Raw genomic sequence first — 25,322 nt, forward strand, 5'->3', positions numbered from 1 at the left:
CAAGTTTGAGTCTTGATACTGATTGTATGGGGTGGACAGGTGTTTTTATGCACCTATCGACCTCAAACAAGTGCATCTAAATCAGGATAATACATGGAGTGGAGGTGGACTTTTCATAGGCGAACTAACAGGTCTTTCAGGGTCAGAATTCTCGTTGATAGACTGGTGTTCAAATACTTAATTGCAGCTGTATCACAATTAGGGTTGTTCCGATCATGTTTTTTTGCTCCCGATCCGATCGTTTTAGTTTGAGTATCTGCCGATCCCGATATTTCCAGATCCGATTGCTTTTTTGTTTTGTTTTTTGTATTTGCTCCCGATTCAATTCCAATCATTCCCGATAATTTTTCCCGATCGTATACATTTTGGCAGTGCATTAAGAAAAAAAATGAATAAAACTCGGACGAATATATACATTCAACATACAAGTACTGTATTTGTTTATCATGACAATAAATCCTCAAGATGGCATTTACATTATTAATATTCTTTCTGTGAGAGGGATCCACGGATAGAAAGACTTGTAATTCTTAAAGGATAAATGTGACTTTGTATATTGTGACTAAATATTGCCATCTAGTGTATTTGTTGAGCTTTCAGTAAATGATACTGTAGCCATTTAACTTCTGCCCAAATGCATGATGGGAAGTGCAACCATGACTGTGCGTACTGGTACTAATTGATATATCTTCTCTGCTTTGGGAAATTACATAGTGTGTTAAGAAAAAGATCAACTACTACCTTTCTTCCCAACATTGCTTCACTCGATATTTCTAATTGTTGAGAGAGGGATTGTAAGGCTTTAGCCAATTGAAAAGAGGCTTCAAAGGCTGCCACAATTCTCTCTACTCATTTTACGTTGCGTTTTAGCTTTATGTATGCGTAAAACGGTGCAATTGTAGACTGAACGCGACAATGCGTGAGTGGGTAGTGCAGCGCATGCGGTAAGTATTTTAATGTTATTACCGCTGTAACGCGATAAATTTGATAGCCCTACTTTAAGCCATAACTAAAGACTCTGGATGAGTGTAAGACATTTTGTCTGTAACGTTAAATACAATTAGAAAACAATTTAATTTAAAAAAATATATATATATACAGTATATATATTAAAAAAGGCATGTCCGATATTTTTTTGCCGATTCCGATACTTTGAAAATGACGTGATCGGGACATCTTTAATCACAATCATAAATTGTTAATAAATCATGCATTGTCATTTCTGGATTGTTCTTTTTAGATGATCTCTCTCACAGTGGACATGCACCTACGATGAAAATTTCAGACTCCTCCATAATTTCTAAGTGGGAGAACTTGCCAAATAGCAGGCTGTTTAAATAATTATTTTCTTCACCTCACTTCACGAATTGCTCTTTACCTTAAAAAAAATGTTAATTCACTTTACCTGTTTAATCAATGACATTTTTGGTAGAATACTCGATTACTAAAATATTCGATAGCTGCATCCCTAGGTGTGACATTGCATGAACTTTGATGTTCTGGGTGCCTTTATAGACCCATTTTCTGTCTGACAGTTTAGTCAAATTCAAAACTGAAAGATGGCTGGGGGATTTGATTTCTGACAGGATTAATGTTCCTAACATAGGAGTGAAAAATTGCCTTTGTTGTAATGGGACTTGATTTATTGACAAGTGCTTGTTGCTGCAATTTTGTCTGAGGAATTCTTTAGTGTTTTTGCCTTTTTTTGCTACAGGAATGAAAAAAATAAAAAAACATCTGACTCCCCACAAGAGTTAAAGTTACTAAAACCCTAATTTTTTTTTCATACTAGTTATCCCCTAAGTCAAATCATGGACATCGTGAATCGTCACATGTTGCAAATATCATGAGCATTACCTCATTGTAAGCCTCCTCTCCTAAGTATATTAGGAATGCCATACAGACCAGAGGATGAACTGCTTTTTTTGGTCATTTGCATTTTAAAAACTGTTTTTTTCCCTCCAAATTAAGTTTGCATAAATTATCCGTTAATCTGCCCTCGGTGTGACGCTTTCTTGCTGTGTCTTTCTCTCTTCAGATTAATTGTGTGACATTTCCTTCGCCGGCCTCCATGTCGGAACAACAGCTGCTTAAACCAAACGAATGGAGTTACTGTGACTACTTCTGGGTGAGTTCAGCGTTTTTTGAAAAGCTTTTAGTGATACAGCTGAAGCACAAATAATAACTCGACAAAAATATTTAAATCAAAGATTTCAAACCTAGAAAAAAAATTGTGGCTGCTTTACGTCAATTGGTAAGCAGAAACAAATGTCATGAATCCCTTTTAGTCTGTTTACATGGTCTCTCTGTTTTACCAAATAACATCCTGTGTGGCAATGTGGACATATACAACACTGTATCCTTTTATGTTTCGTTGTTACTCTGTCCACAATGCATGCTGGGAATAATCGTTGGCTTTAGAGCTTGGCGGGATAATAGATTGCGTCAATCTAGAGGGACAGAAAAAAAATTCTGCTTGGCCTCTAATTGTTTATGTGGAAGTCTCCATCTCCTGCAGTGTAATCTCTACCATGTGTGACGTGTGGTGCTAATACGCTATCGTCTACTGTGTGTACTTGTATGTTTTTTTGTTCTAATTCATGGTTCAAACACAGTTACGTACAAACCCAATTCCATTGAAGTTAACATGATAAACATACATAAACCCAGAATATAGTGGTATAGTGGTATGAAAAAGTATCTGAACTTTTTGGAACTTTTAAAATTTCTGCATATAATCACCACCAAATGTGATCTGATCTTTGTCAAAATCACACAGATGAAAAAACAGTGTCTCTTTGAACTAAAACCACCCAAATATCTATAGGTTTTCTTTATTTAATGACAATAGTATGCAAACAATGACAGAAGGGGGAAAAAATAGGTTTGGACACCCATGCTCTATGGAGTCCTCCCATGAACACCATTCTTGGCCATAGTTTTACAAATAGTTGATGTGTGTGCAGAGATATTGGACTGTGCCAGTGATTTCTGTAAGTATTTAGCATACACGCTCGAGTTTTTTTTACCTCTCTGAGTATTCTGCACTAAACTCTTGGCGTCATCTTTGGTGGACGGCCACTCCTTGGGAGGGAAGCAACAGTGCCAAACTCTATCCATTTGTAGACAACTTCTCTGACTGTTGATTGATGAACAGCCAGACCTTTAGAATTGTTTTTGTATCCTTTCCCAGCTTCATACGAATCAACAATCCTTGATCGCAGGTTATCAGACAGCTCTTTTGACCGAGCCATGATGCATATCAGACAATGTTTCTCATCAAGACAATTCTTACCAGGTGTGTGTTTTATAGTGGGCAAGGCAAATTTAAACCACTCATCAGTGATTGGGCACACACCTGACCTCAATTGTTTAGTAAAAATATGTTTCAATTCCTCTTTAAAGTCTCCTTAGGCAGAGGGTTCACTTACTTATTTTCCCCCTTCTCTCATTGTTTGCATGCTATTCTCATTAAAATATGAAAACCTATCGATGTTTGGGTGGTTTTAGTTAAAGCAGACACTGTTTTTTCATCTGCGTGATTTTTTACAATCACATTTATCACATTTGTTGGTGACTTTATGCAGAAATGTGAGAAATTCCAAAAGGTTCAGATACTTTTTCATAACACTGTAAGACATGTTTTTTGCTTCACTTTTTTAGTATAATAATAAAAAACAACAACTTATGTTTATATATTTTAATAAATGGTTTTTAGGCAATTCAAATGTAGAAATTATGATGTTACTGTCCCACCGAATTATTTTGAAACAAGAATAAAGAGCGAGTCCACTCAAATCCACTCAAGCTGCTTACTTACACACAATAAGTTGCCACAGCAACTGTTTAACAAGTTAAACCATGACTGACTCATGCGGCGCTTTCAAGCTTTGGCTTCAGTGCGTCTCTGGCAAGCTCAAACCTTAACGTCTGTCAATCATCATTAACTTAAATAGGCAACTCCAGTGCACTGACTACGTGATCGGATCGGGACGGTTCTATAAAACACCGCATTTATTTATTTATTTATTTTTTTTTTAATCGGGGAAAAAAAAAAATCCGCGATGGACTGAAGGCGCGAAGTTTGAAGAGCGAAGTAGCGAGGGATCACTGTACATTATGGTTCAATTAATTCGTTCCACAGCCCAAAAACCTACGCTAAATCTTTAATAAATCCTGCAGGTACAATTAAAAATAGCAATGACACATAGCAAAACAATAGTAATAATAATAATATGATAATAAATCTCACACATTTATTGTTTATGTGAAATGAAAGTGCAGTTGTGCATCGTTTGAAAAAAAACCTCAGGAATTTTATTTTGTATTCACGTTTAACATCCCTGCTACACTCTAAAACTGCCTTGTTCTGATGTCGCCACCTGTTTGTGTATTTAAGCACTGATAAAACCATTTACTACGCTGAGGTGTGAGATTCTCCTGTTTACTGCAAAGTGTTTGTTCAAAGCATTTCTTGTGTGCTTGTTGTATTTATCTTTTAGACTGATAAGAAGGACCCCCAGGCCAACAACTACATTACCGGGTTTGAAGTCTTATTGCAGAAACAGCTGAAAGGAAAACAAATGCAGAAAGAAATGGCGGAATTTGTCCGCGAGAGGTAACCTTCGTTTTCTTGATCTTTATTCCCCTTTTTTTATTCTTTAATGTGTCATTCTCAAGTTAAAACGAAAAGCACATGTGGCTTCCCCTTTTTTGTGCTACATTAATCCGTTGCGCGAAAGTGGAAATGCACAGTCATTGAGCAGGTTGTGCAAACACACAACAGGTAACGAAAGTCTTTACTTCCTTCTCAGGATAAAAATAGAGGAGGAATACTCCAAGAATCTGTCCAAGCTTTCCCAGATCCCTCTAGGAAGTCAGGAGGAAGGGTGAGTATCTCTCCCTTTGAGTCGTTCGTTCAAAAGAAAGTCAGATCTGATGGAACGAGATGTGTCAAAAGAGATTCAAACAAAACTTCCTTAATTCTGAAATTAAAATCCATGTAATTAAGGTCTTATTGTGTTAAATTTACTGTAAAATTCTTTCGAATACACAAGCTTTTTTAAAAAAGATTTAATATACTAATTTATTGCTTCAAATAAGTCTGTTAAGATGTTATTTTCAAGAAATCTGAGTAAAATTTACTTGAAGCACGGGAAGATAGTTTCACTTATTTCTAGTTGATTTACACTGAAAACAAGAGAATTTAACTAATTTTAAAGAGTCAAGACTTTGTTCATGTATGAAGGTTAGCTTTAGCACATTGCAAATATTGTAAAGTGGTATGAAAAAGTATCTGAACCTTTTGGAATTTCTCACATTCCTGCATAAAATCACTATCAAATGTGATGACTTTGTCAAAATCACACAGATGAAAAAACAGCGTCTGCTTTAACTAAAACCACCCAAACATATATAGGTTTTCATATTTTAATGAGGATAGTATGCAAACAATGACCGTAGGGGTGGGGAGTAAGTGAACCAGCACATTTAATATTTTGTGCCCCCCCCCCCCCCCCCCTTTGGCACCAATAACTTCAACCAGACGCTTCCTGAAGCTGCAGATCAGTCTGACACGTCGATCAGGACTAATCTTGGCTCATTTTTCTCTACAATACTGCTGTAGTTCAATCAGATTCCTGGGATGTCTGGCATGAATAGCTGTCTTTTGGTCATGCCACAGCATCTCAATGGGGTTTAAGTTTGGACTTTTACTAACCCTATTTCGAACTTTTGAAACCATTCTGAAGTTGATTTACTTCTGTGTTTTGGATCATTGTCTTGTTGCAGCATCCGTCCTCTTTTTAGCTTCAACTGTCTGACAGGTTTTCTGGTTTTCCTGCAAAACATCCTGATAAACTTTTGAATTAATTCTTCCATTAATGATTGCAAGTTGTCCAGGCCTTGGGGAAGCAAAACAGCCCCAAATCATTTTGCTCCCTCCACCATGCTTCACAGTGGGGATGAGGTGTTGATGTTGGTAAGCTGTTCCATTTTTCCTCCACATTGTATGTTACTCCCAAAGAACTCAACTTTGGTTTCTTCACTCCACAAAATATTTTGCCAAAACTTCTGCGGAGTTTACAAGTGCCTTTTTGCGGACATTAAACGAGCAACAATGTTTTTTTTTAGACAGCAGTGGCTTCTTCTGTGGAGTCCTGCCATGAACACCATTCTTGGCCTTAGTTTGACATAAAGTTGATGTGTGCACAGAGATATTGGACTGTGCCAGTGATTTCTGTAAGTCTTTAGCAGACACTCTAAGGTTCCTTTTTACCTCTTTGAGTATTCTGCGCTTAACTGTTAGCGTAATCTTTGGTGGACGGCCACTCCTTGGGAGAGAAGCCAAAGTGCCAAACTCTCTCCATTTGTAGACAACTTCTCTGACTGTCGATTGATGAACATCCAGAGTTTTAGAGATGGTTTTCTATCATTTCCCAGCTTGATACAATCAACAATCCTTGATCGCAGGTCTTCAGACAACTCTTATGACCGAGCCATGATGCATATCAGACAAGCTTGTCATCAAGACAATTCTTACCAGGTGTGTGTTTTATAGTGGGCAGGGCAGCTTTAAACCACTTATCAGTGATTGGGCACACAACTGACTTCAATTTTTTGGTAAAAATTGGTTTCAATTGCTCTTTGAGTCTCTTTAGGCAGAGGGCTCACCCCCCCCCCCCCCCCTCCTGTCATCGTTTGCATGCTATCCTCATTAAAATATGAAAACCTATAAATGTTTAGGTGGTTTTAGTTAAAGCAGACACTGTTTTTACATACGTGTGATTTTGACAAAGATCACATTTGATGGTGACTTCATGCAGAAATGTCAGAAATTCCAAAAGTTTCAGATACTTTTATGTACCACTGAATCAACAATACCTGTTAAGCCAAATAACATTATGCGGTCACAGACAGTTCCTCCCAGGCCATTTGATGGAGGAATCCATATGGCTTGTCCTCAATGGCCCTGTAGGGAGTACAATTCTGAACAGTGTGCATGAACCTAACAACGCACATTGTTGGGCGGAACACAAGGAAATTTGCATAGAAACCTAAGTACTGTTATGCTTAAAAAAAATTGCCCCTGTTACAGAATAACCTGAAACTGTTCGGCTTACACGATCTTAATCTTGAAAATGAATTTGTTAACCAGAATCAAAATATCTCTACCCTTCTTCATAAACAGCTTACATGCGTAATGGATTCTGAATATATATGAGAAGGCTGAATTGGGATGGAATCATTCCATATAGAACCTCCGTCAGCCCACACTCATAAAAGTATCGCACAATGCTACCATTATATTTCTAACTCAAGCAGGCTCTGTTGTCAGGAAGGACAATTGCTGTTCTGTTGCTTCTGTTCTGTCATTCCAGCCGAGCATCAGCTGTCAGCGGTGGATGAAGTACACAATTTCTTTATTCAAGTAAAAGTACAGATACCTGGTCAAAAAAAAAATACTGAATTAAAAGTAGTAGTATCTAAGAGAAATGTACTCAAGTAAAAGTACAAAAGTACTTGCTTTAAAATTTATTTTTCAAGTTAAAAGAAAGTATTTTCTCCTGATGCAAAAATGTGCTATATAGTGACCCCTCGTTTCTCATGGTTAATAGGGACCAGAACCCAGCACCCCCCCCCCCCCATTTTTTTTTAATTTATAATTTTGTGTGTGTTCAATGTATATACACTACCATTCAAAAGTTTGGGGTCACGGTATCTGTATTGACTTATAATGACTTTCATACAATACCGTTCAAAAGTTTAGGGTGACCCCAAACTTTTGAACGGTAGTGTATATTTTGAAATAAATAATTTTTAAGCACTTCAAGTTTTAGACATATTATTATTCCATATTTTTAAACAAGAAAAACGTAGAAAAATGATTGTCTTTATTAAATGCTTCATTGAGTGACTCAAATCTGCTCATGCTGCTCACTTACACAAAATAAGTTGGCACAGCAACTGTTTAACAAGCTAAACGATGATTGACACATGCGCTACTTCGAAGTTTCGGCTTCCAAGCGTCCCTGGCAAGATCAAACCTAAACGCCTGTCAATCATCGTTAACTTTAACCGGAAATTCCAGAGTACTGCCTGACCAAGAAAAGCAGCAGGAGGGAACGTGAAAGACTGTGCAAAGTTTGAAGCGCGAAGTAGCTTAGGATCACTGTATTATATACAGTATATGTATTAATTAATATATATCGAGATACATCTGAGCCAATATTCAAAGAAAGAACCAGAAAATTCATTAACTACTCAATTTTATTTAAAGCAAGCAGTAAAATTGCACTATAAACAGGAGCTTAACAAACTAAAAAAATACTCCAAAATTTTAGTTTAATGGTGGGTGCATACCCCCACCTACTGGACAAGAGTGTGCAGCACCCATTTGAAAGTCTGTTGCTCTCACTGTTGGTTTGTATTGGTCAATATCTTGTTCACCTGCCTAATCTGTAATTGTGTTTCTGCCTCGAGGGCTCAATTACGGTATAGTTGCACGGGGCTTATCGATTGCGCCGGAAAACAAACAAAAAAACGGTGAGGTGCGACTCAGGCGACAATTTGAAAAATAATGGAGTAAAAAGTACAGATACATGTTGCAAAATGTAGTGAATTAAACGTAGAGTTAAGTACAGATACAATGATACAGATAAAATGTACTTGAGTACAGTAACGAAGTACTTTGTTAAATTCTACCACTCCCAATAGTTTTCTCTGAATTTACCATTTGATTGATTGAAAGGGATGTGACCAATTTCTTTCATTTCCAATCATGCTAATGTACGGTATCTGTCAATTTTAATGGCAAAAACGTACGAGAATCGATTAAAACAATATGATGCACACAGCAACAGCAATCCATAATGTAAAACATCTCATTTTGTCAAATAATTAAACCCACCAGGACGTCACAACGAGATGTAAACAAGTAAAAGTTTAAGAGGATGCTCACCATGCTAAAGCTAATGCTAATGCAAATGCTACAAGTTTCATTTAGAGTGAAATGATTACTCAGTAAAACACCTTATAAGGGTAAAGCAACATTGCATATTCTCTCATGGAAGATAAAAAAGCTTCCTGTAGTGGCTTGCATTCAAGTTGTTTCGGGGTCCTTGCGGTGTCCTACAGTCTGTCAACGGTGGCCAAAGTTGCCTACACAGATGCCTGATCAAAATCCTTTTTTATTCAGCTTATTTTTTTGATTGTTAATCGGCAGATGTTTAAAGAGAGTCCATATATCGGTCGACCTCTAGTTAAAAACAGTGAGATTGAATTGTGAATAAGATCTCACTCTTTGCATTCTGGGACAGGAAATTGACATTTGTCTTGACTACAAATGGCAAAAAGTATGTTTGCAATACAGGTGTCACCTATCCACAAAGTATTTCGTAGCGTTGGAACACACATTTGAAACCCTTGCTCTAGTGCTCACTCCCTAAAGTCATCCGCCTCTACACGTCATCTTCCAATTTGCACTCAGTAATAATCATCCAGCTTCCTGCTGTCATATCAAATGCAGAAGGATGCGCAGAATCTTTGCATAATACGCATTAGCTCACTGATTTTTGAGGCAACAAAAAATCCTAACACCGGCAACGTAGCGGCAAGTTGAGCCATCCAGGCTGCAGCAGATCACATGCATCACACATTCTAATTATCTGCTGAACTGCTTTTGGACCTCCAGTTCTCCAGATTTACTGTTGAGTGGTGGAGCTGCTGAACTTTTGCACTGACCCGGCTTCGCATCCCCAGCTGTGTGCGCTCATCATCATCCGCTGAACTCCTCCCTTTCTTCGACACTTTCTGCCCAATTTTCGACATAAAAGTGTGTGTCGTCCCTCTCCTCGTAGGACGCTGGGGGAGGCTTGGGCCCAGTTGAAGAAGAGTCTGGCTGATGAAGCGGAGGTTCACCTGAAGTTCTCCTCGAAAGTAATTGCCACTTTTCTCTGACACGAGTTCAAGCACAAAAATACACCACACATAAAGAAAATCAACTAATCTAATAATTCATTCATTGTTATTGTTCAGCTCCAGAGTGAAGTGGAGAAACCGTTGCTGAGCTTCAGGGAGAACTTTAAAAAGGACATGAAGCGGTTCGACCACCATATCGCAGACTTACGCAAGCAGCTCGTCGGTCGCTATGCTTCGGTGGAAAAGGTAGGCCCACTTATACTTGATACAGTGGTACTTCGACATATAGTGTATCACAAAAGTGAGTGCACCCCTCGCATTTATGCACATATTTAATTATATCTTTTCATGGGACAACACTGACAAAATGACACTTTGACACAATGAAAAGTAGTCTGTGTGCTGCTTATATAATAGAGTTCATTTATTTTCCCCTCAATATAGCTCAAAATATAGCCATTAATATCTAAACCCCATGCAAAAAAAGTGAGTACACCCCTTAGAAACTACATCCCTAAATGTCCAAATTGAGTACTGCTTGTCATTTCCCCCCCAAAATGTCATGTGACTCGTTGGTGTTACTAGGTCCAGGTGTGCATAAGGAGCAGGTGTGTTCAAATTTGTAGTGCAGCACTTATTGGGGATTTTATGGGTAAATCACGGTAATATTCATATGTAACAAGGGTCGCAATGCAGAAATCGCAGACATCAAGGAGTGGTTGGGATTTTCTTTTTCAAATATTTACCCTTTTAAACAATTTTTTCTTCAATTTTTACTTGCTTGGAATGATTATTTATCATCTAAAATATTAGGGAAAATGCGACAGTAACAAAAAAATACAATTAAGTGATAGTTATGAGGTAGACATGCATGACATATATAGAGATACATTTTTTTTTCATTGTGACGTAATTTGCTTTAAAAGTTTAAAATATGCGAGTGAATAATTTTATAAAGGCGTTGGGTTTTTTTTTTTTTTTTTTTTTTTTACTAAATATTAGACATCCATTCATGATTCCAAGCTAAAAATGACAGACTTTTCGAATAATAAATATAATTACTTCTTTTTATGGCTGGGTTTATACAAAAGCGGTTGCGTGGTGTCTGTAAACGGGGGTCTCCAGGGTATAACAGACAAATTAAAAATAGTTCGGGGGCTTAATGCGCCATGAAACTGCTATGGCAGCATATAGACATATTGTTCTATCAAACACAAAATTTCTTGTGGCTTAAAATACAGCAGTTTATTTTAAAGAGGGGTGAAAGAGCAGAAAATGCTTTTTCAGCCTTGTCTGTGTTTCCCACTATGTGTATTTGCAGCTGAAGCTAAACAATATTGAACAACAAATGTTGTCAAGTTCTGACGCGTAGGCGACACAATAGACGTTTGCGAATGTTTGAAAACGGCGGTGTTATTGTGCTAAACCAAAAACAACGTTCTGGATGGACAAATCTTCAAGATTTTAATCATTTATTTCAGAATCTATGCAACACAACACGCCTGTCCGCTGCAGCTGATGCCAACAACAGAACACTAAAAGAGAAAGTAAAATCTCTACCGCACCTATCTCACTATTTCACGTCAGCCATGTGGTGCGCTCAGGTACAGCACGATTCATTACAGAACGTGGAACGAATTATAATGTATTCTTATGGGAAAATCCCACTTGGTATACGAACATTTCGACTTACAAATAAGGTCCTGGAACGAATTAGATTTATATGTAGAGGTACTACTTTATTTCTCTTCTCCAAACAGAATATCAGGTGCCATTTGGTTAAAATCCCAAGCAGAAAATAAAATATAAGCACTAACTTAGTTCTTAAAAATCGTACAAGAATGCCAGTACAGCAGCTTTACTGGGTTCTGTATAAAAAAAAAAAAATCAAAGATGGTTTATTGAAGGACCTTCAGATAAAGTTACAGTATTCCGTATAAAATAGGGTGGAGACGCATGAACATTGCAGCACATGCCCCCACCACGAGTTTCTTCCAGATTTGAAAATTCATAAAATTTATATAGTGCCGTGATTTGTATGCTCATGAAAATTCTAATATTGCACCCCACCTCAGCTTTGTGGAATTCAGTTTTGTACACTCTTTAACTGAAGCTGAACCCCTGATTTTAGCTGTAATATTTTCCGTTGATGTGATATATCAATAGATTTATTGATAATCTACATGCAACTGTAATGTGTGTGTCTATGATTTATTTTCTATCAAGTATATCTATATTGTTAATCATTCAATTACTTTCCAATTTTTCACAGCATGTAGTAGGATGGATATCTATCCACAGAGTCATTTGAAAACTTTTTTATTTACTTTTTGGAGTGTGTCCATAACTCATGTACCCTTTTAGGCTCGTAAAGCTTTGGCCGACAGACAGAAGGAGTTGGAGTTGAAAACTCAGCAGCTGGAGAGCAAACTCAACACTAAAGCTGAAGAAGACATCAAGAAAGCCCGAAGGAAATCCACTCAAGCAGGTCAGTTGGGGAGGAGTACCTTGAAAGTGAATATCAGAAAACTCTTTTGTAGAGGTTGACCGATATGGGATTGTCAAATTCCAATGCCAATATCTGAAAAACCTATAAGCCAATTGCTGATATCCAAAGCTGATATGCTTTTTAAAATTTATTTATTTATTTTAAATAATGCGCGAATTATAATGACATTAAAAAAAAATGTTTCAACAACTTCAAATTTACAATGATGACCTGAGACCTAAAGGATTAATTCAGACAAGTATGTACAGTCCATAACAGTAGCCTACATTATTTTCAAATAATTTAACCAACCAGGACTTCATCTGCCCATTGCTTGTTTTGAGACATACACGGTAAGATTTGTCTTCTTATCTTGGTAAGAGAGAATATGCAATGCTACTTTAGCCTTTAAAAGTCTGTGCTGATCATCACAACCTAAATGTTACTCATAGTGTTAGCATAGCGTTAGGGTTAGCATTTAGCGTGGCGAGCGTCCTCTTAAACTTTTTTTTTGCTTACAGTTGGTGGTGTACGGAGCCCATAAAGGGACATCGACAGATATAAGATGTATTTACGCAATCTGGTGCGCACCAGATAGTTTCTGGTGTCCACTTGAAACAAATTATCTGGTAAACATTAGCATTATATAGCATTTAAGCTAGCGGACTTTTGCTATGCAAGTTAGCCAATTGTTGCATTGTTGTAATTGGCTACAATTATAATTATAATTACAAAATGCAACAATTGGCTAACTTGCATAGCAAAAGTCCGCTAGCTTAAATGCTATATAATGCTAATGTTTACTATAATTGGGTATCTTGCATAGAAAAAGTCCACTAGCTTAAATGCTATATAATGCTAATGTTTTCTACAATTGGTTATTTTGCATAGCAAAAGTCCACTAGCTTAAATGCTATATAATGCTAATGTTTACAACAATTAGCTAACTTGCATAGCAAAATTCGGCTAGCTTAAATGCTATTTAATGCTAATGTTTACAACAATTGTCTAACTTGCATAGCAAAAGTCCACAAGCTTAAATGCTATATTACGGAGCCCCTAAAGGGACATAAATTTAGGCAATCTGGTGCGCACCAGAAACAATCTGGTAAACTTTAGCATTATATAGCTTTCAAGCTAACGGACTTTTGCTATGCCATCCATCCATCCATGTGTAGCAAAAATTCACGAGCTTAAACACTAAATAATGTTAATGTTTACAACAACTGGCTAACTTGCATAGCAAAGTTCACCTGCTTAAATGCTATATAATGCTAATGTTTACAACAATTGGCTAATTTGCATAGCAAATGTTCGCCAGCTTAAATACTATATAATGCTAATGTTTACAACAACTGGCTGATTTGCATAGCAAATGTTTGCTAGCGTAAATGCTATATCATGCTAATGTTTACCAGATTGTTTCTGGTGAGCACCACAAACAATAACTGAGAGTGTGTATTATCATCATGAAGTTGGCGTCGACGCTACAATATGTGCTCATTTGTCAATGTTCCTTCCAAATAGTTTAAACTTTGAAGCTTTTTTAAATTTATTTTTTTTTGGAATACAACTTTTGAATTTTACAGACAGAAATATTGAGTAAACGTCGACTAAACTACACAAAGATTTTAAAATGACTAAAATATGACTAAGACTAATAAGTATCATCTAAAAGACAAAGACAAAAATTAAAATGGCTGTGAAAAACAATACTGGTATGTAGTATAGGAAATGGATGGGTCCGTTTAAAAAAAAAAAAAATGTACGCCACAGTGTAAGTAAAATCTCAGCCCAGTTAACTAATCAGGATACTTTAAAACATGGCTTGGCAGAGTTTGTAAGTAGCAATTTGAATATTTAAGAGGAGTATGTTTCTCAAGGGAAAAGCAGATGTCGACTCTCTCTGCCATGTGATGTCATGACTCAGCCCGGCACCGACCACATGCTGTCACAAACAAGTGTGAAAGCCTCCCTCCGAACTGTCTCTGTGTACGGACACAGAACACTGTCTTCCCTCCTCGGTGGCGCTTATGCAACCGGGGAGGAAAACAGTGGCAGTTGTTGATGCCGTTTGGAAAGTCTGCTCGCTCGCCTGCGATCACTTGAGTGTGAGGGAAGCGGAGCAAAGACTGAAGCCAAAACAGCTACAGCGCTTAATATCGTCCATAACAAAGACTAATTGTCATGTCTTCACTGCGCGATATTTATCCTCACGTTTGCCCGACATGCGTTTACTCCTTCTACCCGTTTTGAGTAAGCTTTGCTGTACTTCCTTTTTTTGTAGCAGCTTCTGTATTCAGTTGTGTTTCCTCAGGGTTACTTTAAAGAGATTGTTGCGTTAGTAGCCATGGCAATAAGACATTATACACTTAGTGTATTTTTTTTTTTTTTTTAATTGCATAAAGTCTCATGTGATTGCTAAAACTCCCCTGACAAAGATAAGTGAAACCCCTGTTATTGAGATTGAGGTTCACATTGTTTTCAGTCCTCTGTCTTAAAAAATGCAAAGGAATAATTTGCTTTATTTGCTTCCATTTTCTGGAATTTAAGGTGGACATGGTGTCAATTGGCTTTACATTGAGATTGTTGTGTGGTGCAGACCAGAGGTGGAGCTTAGGGGGTTGGTGGGAGGTTCAAACAGAAAGGTAATGGAGCACACACATGCTGTAAAAACACACCTTCTTAAAACTAGTTAAATTCCCTTGTTTTCAATGTACATCTACTAGAAATTAGTGAAATTATCTGACAGTGCTTCCAAGTAAATTTTACTCGTTTATATTTTTTGAAATAAGAAAAATAGCTAGTTCAAAAATAATCTTAAGTTAGTGTATTTATTCTTAAAAACCTCTGAAATGTCAGAAATGGTCTTAATTCAAGAATAGATATTGCTCAAAACATTATTAGAAAGCAATTTTTTCCTGATTTAGTTTAAAAATGACCAGCTTTTAGATGTATCCTTCCATCCAATCGCTTTGTTTATGTATGAAGGTTAGCGTTAGCACATTGCAGCATCCTGCAACCTGCTAGCAGCATTAAACTGCAAATCAGGCACATGCCCTTACATGCCCAAATGCCCCTTTTGACTGGGCTTTTTTTGTGTGTGTGTATGTGTGTGCTGGCATGCCACCGAGGGCTTTACCTCAACACCGAAAACACCTTTAAAAAAAAAAAAAAATTTAAGCTGTCTGTGTGCCGCTAAACCGGTGCATTAACCCCCACACCACCACCACCTTCGCGCTGTGGCTCTGAGGTGTGTGGTCATCTGGTGGTTGAAAACAAAACAAATAGTGTTACCCTGTTGAACCGTGTTCGAGCAAATACTGTAGTGAAAATTCTTACACCAGGTTTATAGTGGGGATTTAAAAAAAAAAAAAAAAATGTAATTTTCTCTTATATAATGTTCTACTTTAATAATGTGTCTCTACTCTCCATAGGCAACCATATTTGTCCGTTTTCTTCACATTATTTAGAAAAGTACACATCTTTAAGTTCTCTAATAAAGAAATAATAGTTTTGAAAAAACCTGTGCTGACTGTGGCTCAGTATGTATGTATATGTAATTTGTTCTCAGATGAACAACAAGTTGAGTAAGGAAGTTTGGATATAGAGGTTGAAGGAAGAGGCAAAGACTGACTGAGTCAAAGCCAGAAAGTGTTGATGACAGTGTTGATTTCTATTCACTGTTCCCCCCTCCCAATTAAAGTCTATTACAGTCACAGCCAATTTTACTGTAAAATTGGTTAAACTGGAAGTTATTTTGTTGTAAGGTGCATTAAATTTTTGTTCATGTGCCCCTTTTGATCTATGAGCACCGGCCACTCCATCGGTCTATGCACAGCCCTGTTGCAAATGTATGTCTTGATAAGGTTATTCTTCTTAAATCTAGTCATTTTGTCCATCTTGTTTTGAGTGTTAAAGACTAGTTAACAGACGAATGTGTCGGCTTATTCCACTTATTTTAAGTAAATATTACTATTTGTTCTTATTAAGCCCATACATCTAAAAATTGGTAAATTTTCATCTAATCAAGAAAAATTTGCTTTCAAATAATGTTTTCAAACAATATCTGTTATTGATCTGAGAACATTTCTGACATTTTAAATCTTTTTTAAGATAAAATATATTAATTTATCGCTTTGAATAAGTCCGTTAAGCTAATTTTCAGCTAGCTATTTTTTGTATTTCAAGAAATCTGAGTGAAATTTACTCGAAGCGCTAGCAGATAATTTCACGTATTTCTAATAGATTTACACTGAAAACAAAGGAATTCAACCAGGTTTAAGGAGGTGGGTTTTTTTTCAGTGAACAAGATGCATTGAACTATTAGCCACAACGATATTCACACCGAAGAAGTGCATATTATTAGCCTGTAAAAATTCATATATAAGCCGCACTATAAACCGCAGAGGAAAAGAAGTTTTGGTTTATAGTCTGCAAATGATGGTAGTTAAAAACAGTACATTGAATCATTATGAATTTTAAATAAGTTAAATAAATTTAAGTCATTAAAAAGAATACAGCATGGTTTAAAAAGCAAAACATGAAATTGATCAAATACAACTAAGTCATACACAACTTAACCCAGTTGTAAGTGATAGGACAGGATAATGCAAACAAACATAGTCTTGCTATTAGAATATTTGTGTTTGATAATTACAGTACTTCAGTTTTGAATTTTTAAAATGATTTGGGGAAATGTGTTCAAAAGCAATAACTTGTAAACCAGCCTCATCTAGTGGACATACAGTGTAATAGCCATATTTAATGTAAAAATGGTGAATGGTGATGAATGTGCTTTTTTTTTTCTCATACAGTGTCTTGTTGAATTTATTCATAGGAGATGAGCTAATGCGCTGTGTGGACTTATACAACCAGTCACAGTCCAAATGGTTTGAGGAGATGGTTACCACCAGTCTGGTGAGTTTTGTGTAAGGACTCTATGATTTGAGAATGTAAATAATTACAGCATATATATTTAGCATAACATTGGGTATGGTGATGTGTGTTTGTTTTTTATTTAGGCATTTAAACATGTTAAGCTGGTTGAACATGCAAAACAATAGCGCTAAATGCCTTATCAAATAATTGCATATATATGCTACCTGACTATAAATAGCAATACAAAGTAGTCACAAATGTATTTACTGATTTGACACCCTGTTAGAAGGGGATGCACCATTGGGTAGGACACAGGTGAAATAGGGAACCCAAATCAAGATTAATCACCTGTGAGATTCGGTGAAAGTGCAAGACAAGGTTTTGGTAAAGTGCATTACAGAGGAAATAATCTTCCGTACCAATTTGAACAATGGACAAATTTTACAAAGCGCTAATCAATTAGCACTTTGCTCAGTGATACTTATAGATACAGTGAGCTGTGCATATTATAACATTTCTCCTTGACCTATACGTGTGACCACATGATTTGTACTCACCAGGAGTTGGAGCGGTTGGAGTTGGAGCGAGTGGAAATGATCCGGCAGCACTTGTGTCAGTACACCACATTACGACACGAGACGGACATGTTCAACCAAAGTGTAAGAATCTATAATTCATTATCTAAAATCCATATGCAGATGCAATATGCAAGTATTCACTCATTTCGAACTTGAAGGATAGAAATTCATGTCAGTTTTAGGCTTTCATCCTTTGATCTCTCCAAAATCTCTCAATCTTTATAATATAGCATGAATCGTGGAAGATGAAGTCTCTAAATTCCTTGCAATTTTACCTGTATGTTGAAAGACATTTGTATATTGCACCTGCAGCTGTACTTTTACTTAGTTTAAAAAAAAGTGAGTACTTCATCCACCACTGATCATAAGACCGTCATAATGATGACATGACACTGTCATGAGAATTAATGAATGCTTGCAAAAGATACAAACTGGACATAAATGGAGTTAGTAACAAAATTTGCTGGATGTCCCTTAATGGCATCTGTCATGTGAAAATTACGACGGTCTTATGACGCCATGGTAGATTGAAAAAAGTACAATTGTTTTGTACTTGTTAGGTGGACAAGCTCTCCAGGAAACTAACTACAGTATAGGCTTAACATTAACAAACATTTCCAGTATGTACAGTGCCTTGCAAAAGTATTCGGCCCCCTTGAACCTTGCAACCTTTCGCCACATTTCAGGCTTCAAACATAAAGATATAAAATTTTAATTTTTTGTCAAGAATCAACGACAAGTGGGACACAATCGTGAAGTGGAACAAAATTTATTGGATAATTTAAACTTTTTTAACAAATAAAAAACTGAAAAGTGGGGCGTGCAATATTATTCGGCCCCCTTGCGTTAATACTTTGTAGCGCCACCTTTTGCTCCAATTACAGCTGCAAGTCGCTTGGGGTATGTTTCTATCAGTTTTGCACATCGAGAGACTGACATTCTTGCCCATTCTTCCTTGCAAAACAGCTCGAGCTCAGTGAGGTTGGATGGAGAGTGTTTGTGAACAGCAGTCTTCAGCTCTTTCCACAGACTCTCGATTGGATTCAGGTCTGGACTTTGACTTTGCCATTCTAACACCTGGATACGTTTATATTTGAACCATTCCATTGTAGATTTGGCTTTATGTTTTGGATCATTTTCCTGTTGGAAGATAAATCTCCGTCCCAGTCTCAGGTCTTGTGCAGATACCAACAGGTTTTCTTCCAGAATGTTCCTGTATTTGGCTGCATCCATCTTCCCGTCAATTTTGACCATCTTCCCTGTCCCTGCTGAAGAAAAGCAGGCCTAAACCATGATGCTGCCACCACCATGTTTGACAGTGGGGATGGTGTGTTCAGGGTGATGAGCTGTGTTGCTTTTACGCCAAACATATCGTTTTGCATTGTGGCCAAAAAGTTCAATTTTGGTTTCATCTGACCAGAGCACCTTCTTCCACATGTTTGGTGTGTCTCCCAGGTGGCTTGTGGCAAACTTTAAACGAGACTTTTTATGGATATCTTTGAGAAATGGCTTTCTTCTTGCCACTTTTCCATAAAGGCCAGATTTGTGCAGTGTACGACTGATTGTTGTCCTATGGACAGACTCTCCCACCTCAGCTGTAGATCTCTGCAGTTCGATCATGGGCCTCTTGGCTGCATCTCTGATCAGTTTTCTCCTTGTTTGAGAAGAAAGTTTGGAAGGACGGCCGGGTCTTGGTAGATTTGCAGTGGTCTGATGCTCCTTCCATTTCAATATGATGGCTTGCACAGTGCTCCTTGAGATGTTTAAAGCTTGGGAAATCTTTTTGTATCCAAATCCGGCTTTAAACTTCTCCACAACAGTATCTCGGACCTGCCTGGTGTGTTCCTTGGTTTTCATAATGCTCTCTGCACTTTAAACAGAACCCTGAGACTATCACAGAGCAGGTGCATTAATACGGAGACTTTTTTACACACCGGTGGATTCTATTTATCATCATCGGTCATTTAGGACAACATTGGATCATTCAGAGATCCTCACTGAACTTCTGGAGTGATTTTGCTGCACTGAAAGTAAAGGGGCCGAATAATATTGCACGCCCCACTTTTCAGTTTTTTATTTGTTAAAAAAGTTTAAATTATCCAATAAATGTTGTTCCACTTCACGATTGTGTCCCACTTGTTGTTGATTCTTGACAAAAAAATTAAATTTTATATCTTTATGTTTGAAGCCTGAAATGTGGCGAAAGGTTGCAAGATTCAAGGGGGCCGAATACTTTTGCAAGTCACTGTATGCATCCTTTCAAAACAGTATAAGGCAAAATTGGACTGCTGTTTTGTCTTTGTCCAGACGATGGAGCCGGTTGACCAGCTGCTACAGTGCGTGGACCCCACCAAAGACAGAGAGCGGTGGGTGCAAGAAAATAAGACTGGAGAAATCAGGCCGGTGGACATAGAGATATAATATCTGCAGGACAGGGGCTCGACTTTGCAGTTCCACATTCCTGCCGGATGACGGTGCTTTAGATCGCTCGTGCGTCCATGATGGTTTTATGACTTTTAACAAAAGATGGGAGTGATAACCTCCCGTCAAGAACCTGCTGAGGATGATGACGTCAATTTCGGGGTCAAAATAAGCCAACTTTTCTTCTTTTTATGCAAGCACATGCACGCTTCAATGACGCAGGACTTCACAAGGAGTAAGAAACGCCGTGGATGAACAGTGTACATATGTCAAGATGCCCTTTGCCATGCTGCAGTGTAATGCTTCATGTGCTTTTCGCCTCTTGTGATGATTCAGAAGTTGCTGGCAAAAACTGATGTAACAGATGCTACTGAGCAAATGCATTCTGACCACAAGGTATGAGTGTTGTATCACGATTACAGCTCGCGTAATACATTTTATGTCACGAGCAATTACTGACCTTGTCACTACTGCTACACCTACGTGTATTTCATGTAGATATGTGATGATGGATCAACTGTTAACCATAAAATAGTTACAATATATTTAATCTGGTGTGCTTTGGATTGTTGTCATTTGGACAGCCATCACATTCAGTACTAGCGGATTTAAAATAAATATCCAGCAGACTTGTTTTACAGAGGTACAGTATTGTACAATGCAAAATGAAGAGTAATTGATGTTGAAATTGAGAAGACTGTGCAATTATAACCAGATTATGACCATTTTATAAGAAGGTTACTGCTTATTTCAGTGCCATTTACACAAAAGGATGAGGCCAAATGATAACAGTACAAATAGCTACCTAGCCTACTATAGAGTTGATTTATGAGGTTGAAAAAAAAAACTTTTTGGCCTTTTATGTGGCCAGTGGTGTATGTCACCAAACTTTCTAATAATTAAAGCAGATGGAAAATCAAATTGATATGTTTTTATAAGTCTCAGAATTTGCAATTTGGGAAATCAAAGATACAGTGGTATTAAATAGTCTCTGAACCTTTTGGAATTTCTCACATTTCTGCATAAAATCACCATCAAATGTGATCTGATCTTTGTCAAAATCACACAGAGGAAAATATGGTGTCTGCTTTAACTAAAACCACCCACACATTTACAGGTTTTCATATTTTAATGAGGATTGCATGCAAACAATGACAAAAGGGGGGAAAATAAGTAAGTGAACCCTCTGCATAAGGAGACTTAAAGAGCAATTGAAACCAATTTTTTACCAAACATTTAAGTCAGGTGTGTGCCCAATCACTGATGAGTGGTTTGGAAATGTCTTGATAAGAAGCACTGTCTGATGTGCATCATGGCTCGGTCAAACGAAAGGATTCTTGATTTGTATAAAGCTGGGAAAGGATACAAAACCATCTTTAAAAGTTTGGATGTTCATCAATCGACAGTCAGAGAAGTTTTCTACAAATTGAGAGAGTTTGGCACTGTTGCTATTCTCCCAAGGAGTGGCCGTCCAGCAAAGATGATGTCAAGAGTTCAGCGCAGAATACTCAGAGAGGTAAAAAAAGAACTCTAGAGTGTCTGCTAAAGACTTACAGAAATCACTGGCACAGTCCAATATTTCTATGCACACATCAACTATATGTAAAACTATGGCCAAGAATGGTGTTCATGGGAGGACTCCACGGAGGAGGTCACCGCTGTCTACAAAAAAAAAAAAAAAAAAAAAACTTTTGCTCGTTTAATTTTCGCAAAAAGGCACTTGGACACTCCACAGACGTTTTGGCAAAATATTTTGTGGACTGATGAAACCAAAGTTAAATTGTCTGGGAGTAACACACAACGTCATGTGTGGAGGAAAAATGAAACAGCTCACAAACATCAACACCTCATTCCCACCGTTAAGCATGGTGGATGGAGCATCATGATTTGGGGCTGTTTTGCTACCTCAGGGCCTGGACAACTTGCAATCATTAATCTAAGAATGAATTCAAAAGTTTATCAGGAAAACCAGAGGCTGTCTGTCAGACAGTTGAAATCAAATCAAAATCACACAGATGAAAATACAGTGTCTCCTTTAACTAAAAGCACCCAAACATTTCTAGGTTTCCATATATTAATGAGGATAGCATGCAAACAATGACAAAAGGGGAAAAATAAGTAAGTGAACCCTCTGCCTAAGGAGACTTAAATAGCAATGAAAACCAATTTTTACCAAATAATTTAAGTCAGGTGTGTGCCCAATCACTGATGAGTGGTTTAAAGCTGCCCTGCCCACTATAAAACACACCTGGTAAGCATTGTCTTGATGAGAAGCATTCGCTGATGTGCATCATGGCTCGGTCAAAAGAGCTGTCTGAAGACCTGCGATCAAGGATTGTTGATTTGTATAAAACTGGGAAAGGATACAAAACCATCTCTAAAAGTCTGGATGTTCATCAAGTTGTCTACAAATGGAGAGAGTTTGGCACTGTTGCTTCTCTCCCTAGGAGTTGCCGTCCCCCAAAGAAGATGCCAAGAGTTCAGCACAGAATACACAGAGAGGTAAAAAAAGAACCCTAGAGTGTCTGCTAAAGACTTACCGAAATCACTGGCACTGTCCAATATCTCTGTGCATACATCAACTATATGTAAAACTATGGCCAAGAATGGTGTTCATGGGAGAACTCAAAATATTAAATGAGTTAGTCAAACTGTCCAAGAAACAAATTTCTAAAGGATTTACTGTAATTTTCTGACTATAGGCTGCTACTGTTTTCCCTCATTTTAAATCCTGCGGTTGATAGTCCAGTGTGGCTTATTTATTTATTTGGGTTTACAGGTTAGTAAACACTGTCATGAACGTGTCCCACCAGCTACGAGAGTTAACTCCAGCGTGTTTAGTGTGTCTAGCGGTGGTAAAACTTGTTTTTTCTCTCTCTGGCAACTGTCTGTGTTGAGAAAGAGAGTGTGTATAATGTAAATATGATACGAGTCAGACACACGTGCTTTTTATGGAAAATAATTCAAGGGCAGATATGATTAAAAATTAGAAATACATAAATATTTTTCGATGGTTTAAAAATTAAAAATACAAAAATATTTTTAGGCGAAAGACATCCATGTCGGTGGCATGTTGTCAAACGGGGTATGAAAAAAACAATGCTGATGTGAAGTGTTTATTCAAGTTAAGACACTGCAATGACCAGAAATTGGTGCGTATTAAAGCAATACACGAGGAAATACAGTTTAAGATATAATTTGTTTCAACACATTACAATATGACTGTCTTTAGGATACGATGACCTGTGTTGAAAAAAATGTGTTCAAGACAAAAGGAGTGCATTATATTAAATGCTAGGGGGGGCGTGTTTATAATGTGAAGTTGGAGTTAAAATAGTTTCAGTCCCACTCAGGTCTTCATAGCGTTTGAGCGTATTCTTCAAATGGCATCGAAGTGAGTGATGTTACATCGTTGAAGACCGCACTCTTTCTAGTCGATCATGAGCTTCTTAAGGGAGTTGAGATAAGCCGGGATAAGGGAGCTGACGGACTCGTTGTCATCACTCAGGATCTTCTCGCCTCGGCCCTCTGAGCCCACTGAGCTGGCCGATCGCACCAGACTGGGGTATGGGGTGCTGTAACCCTGCAAACACATATTTGAGAAATATTAGGAGTCAAATGAAAATATAATATTAGATTTAAAATCCACTTGGGTGCGAAGTGAACGGGTGTTAATGGTTTTCAGCACAGTGAATCAGGGGTTGCCACAAATGTCTCATGGTTCTACGATTCTGGGTTTGAATATCGTGGGAGCAACATAATCACATAGACAACCCAATTTTGTATGGGATCAATCACCAACGATGTACTGTATATGCAAATCCCAAACTGAACTACAGAATTTTCCGAATATAAGGCGCACCTTCAATGAATGGCATATTTCAAAACTGTTTTCATATATAGGGCGCACCGCATAATGAGGCGCAGAAGTAGTAGTAGTAGTCGTAGTAGTAGTAGGGGTTGTGTTATACATCCACTAGATGGTGCTGCGCTAAAGGGGAATATCATACCATGACTAACCAATATTGATCCATATATTAAAGCGCATCAGATTATAAGGCACTAGAGCTGGGAATCTTTGGGCACCTAACGATTCGATTACGATTACGATTAAGAGGCTGCGATTCGATTATAAAACGATTATTGATGCACCCCCCTCCTTTTTAAAATTTTTATGATATATATATATTTTTTTTTAAAAATGTTTTGTACATTAGTCCAAAAATTATTCAAAAATCCTCTCAGGCTAAACCAAACTACTATATCAGCATCAAGTTAACATATAACAGTAAACAAATATACAAAAATTCTGTATCAGCAGCTTTAAACTACATTCAATTAATTTAATTTTGTGAATCAACTGTTACAGTTGTTAAAATTGCTCCCATTATTCCATAATTTCCCTTCTGTCTACTTTTTTCAAAGTTTTAACACTATTTCATCATTTAAAGGGTATGTAGCGGCAAAGGGGGTGTGAGACATCAATAGAACCGTTATGTGCCAAGATAACAAATATTGATAAAGTTAACAAAAAAATCAATCACATTAATGAGCAATTATCGAAAATAGATCGAAAATGACGAACATTTCCGAAAGTGTTCCGGAAACAGCCGAATGGGGCGGGGACGTCACGACAAGTGAATGAAAGTTGAGGCGGAGCCAGGTGCCATTGTTTTTTATCGACGAGAGAGCCGACCATACACGCGCAGCCACCTAAATGTCCCGAGATATCAAGAAAGAGGACGATGACTGGCAAAGGAGGCTAAGGCTAAGCAAAGGAGGGGAGCAGTCAAGCTCGAAATGGCCAGAGTGAGTACTCTTTTATAATTAAAAAAATGTCACACATTGGATACAGGACTGGACACATGTATAAATTATCATTCGTAAAATGTAATAGAACAAATCCTCTGATCCCATTCATATTTTTGTCTGTTGGCAGAGCGAAAAGCTATGATAGCGCAATAAATGATAATTATTCTATGCATTCCTTTATTTTGCAGTCACGGTGTATCAGCTTCACAAAAAGAAATGCAAAA

The 25,322-nt window shown here is 37.5% G+C and overlaps 2 protein-coding genes across 6 annotated transcripts in view; one reads left to right on the plus strand and one right to left on the minus strand.

The window, feature by feature from the left end:
* gas7b (growth arrest-specific 7b) overlaps positions 1 to 23,007 on the plus strand; it is a 76,516-nt gene extending 53,509 nt beyond the window's left edge. The window contains exons 6-14 of the mRNA XM_057825924.1: positions 2,039 to 2,128; positions 4,503 to 4,618; positions 4,815 to 4,889; positions 9,858 to 9,936; positions 10,036 to 10,164; positions 12,283 to 12,406; positions 17,247 to 17,326; positions 17,848 to 17,946; positions 20,173 to 23,007. Of these exons, the coding sequence (XP_057681907.1) occupies positions 2,039 to 2,128; positions 4,503 to 4,618; positions 4,815 to 4,889; positions 9,858 to 9,936; positions 10,036 to 10,164; positions 12,283 to 12,406; positions 17,247 to 17,326; positions 17,848 to 17,946; positions 20,173 to 20,286 (906 nt within the window). The 3' untranslated portion in view covers positions 20,287 to 23,007. The remainder of the gene's footprint in view (positions 1 to 2,038; positions 2,129 to 4,502; positions 4,619 to 4,814; positions 4,890 to 9,857; positions 9,937 to 10,035; positions 10,165 to 12,282; positions 12,407 to 17,246; positions 17,327 to 17,847; positions 17,947 to 20,172) is intronic.
* A 338-nt stretch (positions 23,008 to 23,345) lies between these two features.
* Positions 23,346 to 25,322, minus strand: part of LOC130909440 (myosin-16) — a 63,092-nt gene continuing 61,115 nt past the window's right edge. Inside the window, exon 22 of one of the 5 annotated variants that reach the window (XM_057825919.1) lies at positions 23,346 to 23,869. In XM_057825919.1, the coding sequence (XP_057681902.1) occupies positions 23,717 to 23,869 (153 nt within the window). In that variant the 3' untranslated portion in view covers positions 23,346 to 23,716. The remainder of the gene's footprint in view (positions 23,870 to 25,322) is intronic. The other 4 variants (XM_057825920.1, XM_057825923.1, XM_057825921.1 and 1 more) reach the window with 4 other exon arrangements.

This window comes from Corythoichthys intestinalis, chromosome 21 (genome assembly GCF_030265065.1).
Source record: "Corythoichthys intestinalis isolate RoL2023-P3 chromosome 21, ASM3026506v1, whole genome shotgun sequence".
NCBI lineage: Eukaryota > Metazoa > Chordata > Actinopteri > Syngnathiformes > Syngnathidae > Corythoichthys > Corythoichthys intestinalis.